The sequence below is a fragment of the Buceros rhinoceros genome, unplaced genomic scaffold (genome assembly GCF_000710305.1).
Source record: "Buceros rhinoceros silvestris isolate BGI_N320 unplaced genomic scaffold, ASM71030v1 scaffold31332, whole genome shotgun sequence".
NCBI lineage: Eukaryota > Metazoa > Chordata > Aves > Bucerotiformes > Bucerotidae > Buceros > Buceros rhinoceros.
The window spans coordinates 32,728-43,588 of record NW_010398899.1 but is presented as its reverse complement, the minus strand read 5'-3'; the positions used below and the strand labels follow the sequence as shown (position 1 = coordinate 43,588).

General features: G+C 45.4%; 1 protein-coding gene across 1 annotated transcript in view; it reads right to left on the bottom strand.

The window, feature by feature from the left end:
- Positions 1-276: 276 nt before the first annotated feature.
- Positions 277-10,861, bottom strand: part of SYNPR (synaptoporin) — a gene marked incomplete at its 5' end in the record, with an annotated part of 29,184 nt that continues 18,599 nt past the window's right edge. Inside the window, 2 exons of the mRNA XM_010131281.1 lie at positions 277-1,855; positions 2,525-2,716. Of these exons, the coding sequence (XP_010129583.1) occupies positions 1,589-1,855; positions 2,525-2,716 (459 nt within the window). The remainder of the gene's footprint in view (positions 1,856-2,524; positions 2,717-10,861) is intronic.

Sequence of the window (10,861 nt, the reverse complement as noted above, 5' to 3'; positions counted from 1 at the left end):
GTGACTTTTCAATAAGAACATACTCCGAAAACATGCATTGTATGCAATAACTTTATTAGGGTCAAATAGATATCACAATATAGATTCATCCACCGAGTAGCCATAAATAACCATAATTTGGTTACAACAATCATAGAAGAGACTAAGCTGTTTTAAGCTAAGATGCTTTCAACATTACAGCTCATACAATAAGATTATATACTGATAACACTTTGATTTAGAAATGCAGATGATCAGTTTTGATTAGAATACTGCGCCTCAGGCTTTTGTTTGTGTCAACGCATCCCATACGTGGTAGTGAGGAAGGGCTGAATTTCTCAGAGACAAATCCAAACTGGCTACAAGTCTGGCTCTGGCTACTTTAGGCTGAGCTCCTCAGAGCCTGGGTTATTTGGTCAATCCAGTTACATTCTCCAGTAGCACCAAGCTAGTGCTCAGAGCAGCGACGGAACAGAGGGAGATCTCACAATCTTGAAACAGCGTGGATGGAAAGGATTTCTTATTATAAGAGGGTAAAAAGGAATATTTCTTCTTAAGGGAATAAAGGAATATTTATACTTTATAAGGTCACAACAATACACACGGTTTTCGTGTTTTGCTGTATTAAGCAACAGGGCATTTTCACGTGATTTTGTATACTGATATCTGCACCTCTGTTATCTTGGTTAAATAAATACCTTTGTAAACATATAACACAGTTACTTGGTCCTTATTCTCCACAGCTCACGTTAAAAGATTCACAAAACATCCATAGAAATAGTGATTTATAGAATGAATACTTAGCTGAGTTAAATGGCATAAACATTGGTCAGGTACCATATATACTACTGAATGCCATTTCAAGGAAAAACATTTTAGTTACAAAGCATTCAGAACTTGGGTAAGCCATATATTCAACTCTGCAAAATATATAAAAGATGCATACTTTTTTTAAACATACATTTAACAAAACGTAGTGGCAGAAGTTGAGAAGTTGCATTTACACAGTCCAGACATTTGGTAGTATGAAACCGTTTATCCATGCACTAAATTACGGATGACTTGGCTAACTGAAAGAATAGTAAAATCTGAAACAAAAAGGTGTAACCAAAACAAACGCTCTGAAGAGTCACAGACAGGCAGTTTTGAAAATTTAGGTGCAATGTTACATGCATGGATATATGGAATAATCTGTAGAAATAATAGCAAAACACTTTTGTTTCTCACCAAAATGCAGAAGGAAATTCAATTATATTAATGCATATTAAATACTACAGACTTGAGGCTACAAAAATGCTTCTACCATCTTAACACATACAAAACTACCATAAAGTTACCTCTACAGTACATACTACAACACCGACTCCAGGTCACCACCTGCGATCAGCATATCCTCCATATCTGCCTAGTCAGGGAAAAAAAGGCCAACTCCAGCCCACCGGCCACCTCCCGCCTGCCTCAGGAGGTAGGCTTAGATCCTAAATTGGCATTAAACATCATGTTGTAGTAGTAATTAATGTAAAACCCTTAAAAATCTGGCACCGCTGAAACTTGAGACCTGTTGAACTCTCTGTATGTGAGGGATACAAGAGCTTGTGCTGCGTGAACCCTAAATTTGATTAGCGAAGGAGGTTGGCCCGCTCTGGCCGTAGCTCTGGGACTGGCCGTATTCACCCACCTGGCCGTAGGAGCCCGGCTGGTTGTAGCCACCGGCTGGCCCATAGCTGTCTTGGTTGTAGCCACCTTGGTTGTAGCCGCTGGGCTGCTTCTCCATGGTGTCCGGAGGGTGCCGCTGGCCCGAGGAATGCCAGCCTGTCTCCTTAAACACAAACCAAATGTTGCCTGCCCAGAGGATAAAGTTCAAGTAGCCAAATACCTAGGTGGGGAGAAGAGGAGGTTGTCAGCCAGCAGCTGCAGTCTCACAGCTCAGCCTAACGTCAGGGACCCTGCACAGTCCTGGGAGAAGTCAAAGGTGCTCCCAGTCCATCCTTCTCCTGAAACCTGTCGGAAAATTTTCTCAGCTTTGGAGCAAATTCCCACATTCACCTCCCTTAGCTGTAGATCACAAGGTGTCTCTTTTCCTTTTTGTTTCCAAAAAGAGGTTGAGTTTTTATTATGTTTGAAAACATAAACTGGTTTAAAGAAACTAAATAATAAGCTGAAAATAATTAAAAAGAGAGATAGTAATTGGAGGAGGTTTAAAGAAATCAGTAAGACACAAAACCTTTTCCTCCTAAAGGAGTGCATGGACCCCTTTTCAAAAGTGTTGCAGCGAACATACTGAAAGCAGACAGAGCAACTGACGCTCCTGGACAGACACTTTGCTTTCTCCCCGTCCCTACCCTACAGGCTCATCCCACTGCTGCTCCCCGGCAGAGAGCTGTTGTGAGTCACACTCTGCCTCTCCCTGCAGCAAGGCTGTACTTCCAGTTAAATCATTTCAGCTCCGTGGCTTACACCAGCCAATTTAGGTCGACACCCAGGTAAAAGAGATGAAAATACATTTGCAAGGTAGAGGTGAGAAGTAGCAATCGATGCCACTTACAACCGAGGTGTTGAGGCTTGACATCACAGGGCTGCGAACGGGCAAGCATTTGTTGGACTGCTGCTTGCAGGCAGACATCAGTAACAGCACTTCGTCTGGGTCGGTCGCAATCTTTACATCTGACAGTCCTTTAGCCCAAGCAGATGAGCTCACTAGCCACAAGAATGAGAAGACCACTGTCACAATGAAATCCTAAAAGACAAATTAGTTAGAAGCATTATACTGGTGTGTCCATTGGGAAGAAAAAATACTAAAAATTACCAGAAAACTGCAAGCTCACGTCAGAGGAGAGAAAAAAACAAGAGCTTGTTATTTCGTGGAAGGTTGCGATTATTGTCACCACCTACAGAGCTAATTTTCAGAAGTGCTTGATGTGCCTAACGGGGCAGAGCCCTTTGGCTGCCATTCTGCCATTTGCATCTTCAACCTCGAGGCTGGATTCCCACAAGTGTGTGGCCGGTACCCAGGACGCTGAGCTGCCTTGGAAATGTGGCTCATCATGGCACCTGGCTGATGAATTGGGATCAAAATGTAGATGCCTGGAAAGGAGCTGAGCCCTCCTGAGGGCTGGTTCTCGCCCCGGGTGCTCCTACAGACAGCTGGGGTGCGTTTCTGAGAGGAAGCATTTCCATCTGTGGCAGCACCTGAGGGAGAACCTGAAACTGGCTAACTCTCAGCTCCTAGTTGAGGAGTTTTCTCACCAGCTACAGGTTAGGCCAAATGTCCTTTCTGCAGGAGCTGTGTAGCCACTAATTATCAGGAGCGAACAAATAAACAGCAAGACTTGCCAGGCACAGAGACTCCTCAGCTCATCTCTGTCCCGGTAAAGCACTTGCTCCTAGTTCCTATCCATGCGAAAACAGGGGAGAAGGGGCAGTGGTGCCTCAGGGATCCAGTGCCTCCGAGCAGCTCTGCTCTGAACTACTCTGCTCACTTTTCCCTCGAAAGACTCTCAGGAGCGCACACAGGCATAAACTTCTCCTTGTCTTAGCCAGAACAAGTGGCCAAGTGACACTGTTGTTGTGTGGGTTTGGGGGGAAAGGAGGGAGGAGGTGTGATTTTTCAAGCTTTCTTGTGTCTTGCTAAAACAGAAGAGCCTTTCTGCTGTCATATTTCATTCCATCTGTCGGCCCACAACAGATGGTAGAGGTGCCAAAGTCTAACATACCACTAACTGCATCGCTGCGTCTTGCTATCCCACCTCCCATGGGGTCTGCTTCCCCTTCCCCCTTACAAAGCAAAGGTGGACATGGAAGGGAGCGAAAAAGTTCATTAAGAACACAGTGGTTTGGGTTGCTCTCCAAAGAAATCAGCGAGCCCTAGGAACCGTCATTCTCCTTTTCTACCAGCGCACCAGACATCTGGGGAAGGAGCTCTCCATGGCACTGCAGGGACAGAGGGCACAAGGCTCCGTCACGACGGAAGAGGCACCAGTCAATAAACCAGCCGCACAAGCGAGTCATGAACAAAGGATTTCTCAGCTCACGCAGATGGGATTAAATTAACTGCGCTTGGATGCTTTCCCAAAGGATACATCATTCTCTTTTAACAGTGCCACCATTTGTTTTCTGCAGGCCTGTGTCTGCCACCGAGCTTTGAGCTCCTCTGACCTCCCTTCATGCTGCCCAAATGGGCTCCCTTCAAGAGCGTGAAGCCCAGGAGCTGACAACCATCTTAACACCCAGAGAGACTCCGGGTAGGCAGAGGCATACAGCCCAGAGTGATTTTTTCTTCTCAGGGAGATCTCCAGCAAAAGACGTTATTGTATCTTATATATCCTAGAAGTAACTGAATGCGAAATGGACTCCTAGAGGCAACAGTTCAATCGCAAACATTTCATAAAAATTCCAGCTGGTAGAAACACCAGATATTCATTGAGCTGTGGATTATGATGGGATACTCTCTTTATTCACTATGACATGTTATTTGCCTGGATGCTAAGCCCCCATACAGGTTCTGATTGCCACAACACACGGGGACAGACCAGAGTTTTGGGGAATGCATTTCTTAAAATTATACGCAAATCTCTCTTAATGCCACCACACTTTTAGACCTTGCAAGCTGGAGCACGCTCTGCACTCCGTGCATTGGCAACAGCAATAAAACAAACACACAACAGCAGGTAGAAACTGAAGCAAAACAAATCGACCAAAACTAACACAATGCAGCAGCTTCAACTTGCTAAACAGAGGGAGGTTTTAAAAGCGAGCAAAGTTCTGCAAGTGGGGGACAGCAGCAGGGGTTCACACCTGCTGCTGAGGTTGGTGTTGGTGAGGCATTTGCACAGCTCATAGCACAAATGACGGCAATCTGCAAGAGTCCCTCACTCTACCTGCTAGTAGCTCAGGCTATGAAGCTCTTCCAGGAACATCCAGTAGCACCACGCACTCGAGGGGCTGGTCCTAAAGGGACTAAGTATTTCTTCACCAAAAGGGTTGTGAAGCCCTGGCATACGCTGCCCAGGGCGGTGGTTGAGTCACCATCACTGGAAGGATTTAAAAGACTTGTAGATGTGGTGCTGAGGGATATGGTTTAGGGGAGACACAGCAGTGTTAGGCTTATGGGTGGACTTGAGGATCTTAAAGGTCTTTTCTGACCTAAATGATTCTATGTTTCTATGTTATTTCTCAGGTCTTGTCTTCTCCACCTCACCCCATCCTCCAGCCTTCTGCTGACTTCCTCTGCTCCCCTGCACAAGGGTGTCCACACAAGCCTAACCCCGCCCGATCCTGCCCTCTCCGCCACCAATTTCCCTATTTGAGAACAGATCAGAGCCTTGGGAAAAGCGTCCCTGCTCCTGGGGGGCTGGGATCAGCCCTTTTATAGAGGAACTCCCCAAAACTGTAAAGCCTGGGTACTAGAAACGCACCAGCCAAAAGGGAAAGATCTCACAGTGGGACTCAGAGGAGCAGCCATGCAGCCCAGCCAAGAGCCCGTCGAGAAGGCAGAACAGAAAGGCTAAGGGAACACCAGGAATTTTTCAGCGGGTGCTCTCTCCCAGGCTACACGGCTGGACTCAGGTTCTTGGAGGATTTGGTTCATCTTCTCTGCGCTGTGCAAGGAGCAAACCTGCATCTTCCTATTTATCCTGAATCTTTGCTAACCTTCAGCTTTGGCTGGAACTTGAACCTCTCTTGTTTTCAAGTGGGTTTGGATTTCCGGCTGAACATTTTCACAGCTCTGGGTGGAACAGAGTTACAAGATAATGACATGCTGAAAATAAAAGTGAATTTCAAGCTAAGCTGTTCTGTGGCTTAATGTCTATCTGGGGAATTTCTCCTTGGTAATTAAAGCCAAATCTTGCATTTGAATGTTTAATATCCCCATAGCATGGGTGGGTGGTTTTTTTTCCTTTGGAACAAAGTAATTTTTGTAGTTGCTCTCTTGAAATGGTGTCTTCAGTGCGTATTGTTGTACGATTATGCTATACTCCTAATTGCAAAGTTTCCTTCTCAGATCTCAGCTGAGATACTTTGGTCTGCCTACAGGTGCCTTTGGGAAGGAGGCAAAATAAGAATGTGTAGGAAAAAGCAGACAACAGGATTCAAAATATGCTAAATATCCAAAGAGGGAGTTTTTAAGAGCCTGAAGTAAGTGTAACAAAAAAAAAAAAAAAAAGTGTCTTTTTCAAGTTGAAATTTGCTTAACTGAGTTTGCCAAAAATGCCTACTTAGAACAATTCTATATATTATATGGTTTGGAACAGAACTGTGAATGACTTTTCATGGTAACTGAAATATTTCTCCTTGCTATCAAGCTACTGGCTTTTGCAAAATGCCAGTCTTCGGAGGGTGCAGCAACTTAAAATCGCTTAGGTCGTCTGAGCACGGTTTTGGATGCCTCAGTGTCCAGCACAATCCCTCCAGTCAAAAGCATCTGCAGAAGCTGCTTGTTTGCTCAGAAAGGGGATGTATTTCATCTGCTCTGAGCCAGCCGGTGGCTTCCCCAAGCCCTGGAACGCTGTTACACATGTCCTCGCATGCACTGTGTGCCCTTGCTCTCCCTCCAGGCCATTGTGGTCCAAGTCTGGCACGATGGCCCTGGGCTGTTGTGTTTGAAAACAGAAAACCTCAGCTTTGGCCTGGCCGGAGGGGTCCCAGCATCCCTGCCACGCTCGTGTTCCCTCCTCCCTTGCCAAACTGCAGCTGCTGGCCCCGTAACTGGCTTCCATGCAGAGCTTTCACTGCCTCCCCACGAGCATTTCCATCCACTGACGCTCATGCCGCAAAACCTTTTCATTTGACAAAACCCTCTCATATGTTTACAGCACGAAAGGGAGCAACTCCTCAAATGTCAAAGGCAATAAACCCTCCCAGCCAGAGCCTGTCTAGCCCAGCAGCACTGCCAACAGGTTCCACACACAGCCACGCAGGAGAAGAGGGGGATTTCTTTACCCCAGAAGGGCCAAACCACTCAGAGGATTCGCTTTCGCTGCCACAACAGACCTAAAAATTCAAGAACCACCCCAGTGACAGCCATAGCCCCAGCCTGGGAAAGGGGCCAACAGCAGGTTGCTGCAGGCAGCAAACGCCTTCCTACAGCCGCATTTTAGTTCTTCTTTGGTTTGAACAAGGCCCCACCACAGATTTTCTGCCGAATGAAGCGCTGAAAGAATTACACACTCTCTTGCAATGGTGTACAGCCTTGCAAGCTCGCTTCTGGCAGGGACACCCTTTGGGAGGCACCAGCGTGTACAGCAAGGTCACCGTGGCTTGTTTTCAAAAAGGAGATGACAACACTGGGCTGAGGCAGCTCTTTGAAATGCAAAGGATTATTCAGGTTATTCATCACTTCATTTTTTAACTGCAAATGATCCAGTCTTTGTTTTTACAGATGGCTCTTTATTCTTTTTCTATCTATTTTTGAGAAACCAAGACAAAGGGAGGAAATAAAACATGTTTAATTGGTGACATCTCCAAAGACAGACCGGGAGTGTACTTAACTCACTTGGTCTGCAACATATGTAAAGAACTAAATACCTTTCTGCTTAATGTGATTATTTACAGGACTCCAGATGCAAGGGAAAGATCTCATCTTCTTACACATAAGCACCTTTATGCACTGTTAGAATAGGATTATCAAGTAATCACTACAAAAATGAGATACCTCTTTTCAGGGCTATGCCAGTCACTTTTCTTGGCCAAATAATGTTATGCTTTTATATTGTTTGGAATATTAAAGTTATTTATATTTATACATGAATATACATGGTTTTTCATGGCCAGTCTATAACTTCCCGAAGATAAACCTGAAGGCACATAGAGCCAGAGTGTTGGTTTTAACTGGAGTACATATAGGGTATAGAAACTACGGAAAAAGTAAGAAGTCTGGGTGATGGGCACTGACACACATTGACTGTAACTATTCTTTCCTTTATTTTCCCACACCAGAGATATACGGAAGCATCTACCCCATAAACTTCAGCACAGGACTAACTGTTGGGTCGGTTACTTTCTGCTTGCAAGCAGCTGCAAACACATAGATCTGAAGCAGGGCACCGAGACAGAGGTGCTAGGGGTGGCAGTCCAAGGGTGCAGCTCATCTCTGCTCCCCTCACAAACCAGCAATGCCTCTGCAGGTTACGCAGTGCTACACAAGTGGAAAACAGCTTTGGTTGGTCTGAGAGATGCAGATACACCGCACACTGGTGAGATTTTGTACAAGAAGTAGCGATGTACATCTCCAAGTAATTTCTTCAAATTGTTTCTGGCTCTTAAGCACTAATCAGTCATCTGAGAGACTGTCTTGCACTTCTTGTCACCACCGAGGTGAGCCCCCAGCTCCTCGCTGTGCATGTGCATTGGGCAGGAGCACGCAACAAAATTAAAATCACAGCTGCGGTTTGCAGAGCTCAGAGACACATTGCACGTATCTATTAGGTATTTAATCCCTGGTAAACTGCTCCTTGTTCCTTCAGGGATTGAAAATCCAAGGTCCTCCCTTAGGTTTACGTATCCTGTATGAGCCCTCTCCGAATGATCTCTCCACCGAGCCAGCGAGGCAAGCGGAGGGCACACGCAGCAGGGGCTCACTGCCGACAGCCCCGTGTGAAGGGAGGACTCCCACCTCCCTCATGGATGAGTATCACAACTGGGGCCCTGTGTGACCAAAACAAAGAATTTTATCCCCCAGACCTGACAGGCAAACGTTACCAACAGACATGGTTCCCTGCAGAGCGAATAAAACACGCCGGTGCCATCCAAACAGCCGTGGAAGGAGTTAATGGCTTCTACTGGAAATATTTCCTTGCTGTGATGTCTCACTTCACCCTGAACATTAAAATATTTTCCCACAGTTAAAGTGATACTTCACTGAGATCTCCACACGTGTGGTTGGGTTTCCCTATATCTGTATAAATAAGGTAAACTTGAAACATTTTGGGACTGAAATTTTCCCTGGCATTTCTCGTGACTTAGCAGCCATTGCACATTCTGCATCCAGTCAGGCCACAAGGCAAGCTGGTAATGCCTTGATGGTGCTCTGATGGCCTCTGCAAGGGTTTTTTTGAAAAAAATATTTCAAAATTTCAAGTGAAAGGTTTTTCTTTTTCCTCTCTCCACTTCTGTCACACTCATTTTTCAAATCCTGTAAGTTTGTCAGGAGGAAAGGCAGCCAGCTCTGAGAAGGTGCCACTTCAAGGCAGATGTTTTCCCAGACTGAGCAAATATCAAGCCAAGAGGAAGTACAAGGCTTAAAATGGGAATGCTTTTAAATACGAAATTGTGATGAGGCACTGCAGCAGAAGCAAGGGTAGATGAAACTATCATGTTCTAACTCTTCACTAAGAGGTAAAAAACTGGTAGTCTGGAAACAGTGCCTGACACGCTGACGACAAAGGAGCGAGGGCTGCCCTTCCTCCTGCACTGACATGTGCTGGAGGCTGCTGGCTGGACTCAGGCGGGCACAAAACACCTCGGATTACTTTTCTTTGGCAGGAACAGTGTCAGGGATGAGACACTCACACATCTGATCTAATCTATGTGTGATGTTGCTGGGTATGCCAGTTCAGTGTAGCATCTGCCTGGAGCTGCAGGATGCATTGCTTGCCTCCTGTGCACAAGACGTTACATCCCTCAGGTGAGCCCTGCAGCCCTGGGAAGCTGGATTTCACTCTGAGTTTCCTGTGACCTTTGAATTCTTCCTGGCTACAGCTGCTTGCCTGGGGCTCTGCATTTTCCCCATGTCTCCACCACACTGTAGGACTCGCTCCCTGTCCCAGTCAGGCTGTGGAGCTGCAGTCATCACACTGGGCAGCCTCTGGGGAGACCAGCAAGGATGTGGTCCAGGTGAAAAAGGATCTTTTTTCTAAAAATATCCAACAGATGTGGCAAAGGAGATGCTGGAGCATAAGGCGGGGGCAGACAGGACCTGCCCTCCTGTCAGGGAGCACAACCCTCAGCCATCTCCCACCACCACTCACCCACAGGAGCTGCTTTTGCCATAGGACAAACTCAGAAACATCTTTATGTTCTGAACAAATAAAGTAATTTAGGCTTGGTTTAAAGACAGGGAAATTGCAGAGGCTTTGGTAATAGACACAGGTTAAATTTAACTCCTAGATTCAATTACAATCCATTACACAGAACAAATTAAATCAATGCCATGTTAATGCTGTGGTGGATCGCACCGTACATCCTGTGACAAACACAACTGCAGCAGGAAAGTCCTGGACAATGGCAAACAGCCACACCATAATCTGACATATTAGTATTATTTTTATTTCTTTCCTTTTCCCATTGCTACAGAGGATAATGTCATCAGTCAGAAGAATCATTTTCTGTGAGAAAAATGAACTGGCATATCTCTGCAACTAATTCTTTGACGAGACAGTTTGAAATGAGGTATTACTTGTTATCAATCAGATGAATCAAGCAGAAGCAAGGCACTTTGTTTATTTACTGTTTCTGTAGGGACCCCTTTATCTTGCCTCTTCCCCTCTGAGGATTTCCCCTCCTTTCCTTACTGTTTTCTAGGAAGAGAGGAAAGGTCCCAACCACCCCCAAATGAAGAGGATTAATTTCCTTTGATGTGGAATGAGAAATTTTCCTTCTGTAACAATCCATCAGTTCTGAGTTATGCAAACTTAAATCAACTCACATCTCCTTGCAGCCAGAAAATCTTCCCCTCAAGATGCCGTGATGCGAATGTTACCTTCCCTGGGTTTAATCTTTTGCTTACTGATACTGTAGTTATTTCTTTTAACAGGTACAGCCTTTCTGCACTGGCGATTTATTTTCCTTTCTGCTATATTTTTCTGAAGTTCTTTTTCGGTGGCTTTCAGTCACTTAAGGCACAAGTCCAGATAAATATGTGGTTTCTGTCAGTCATAAACTTCAG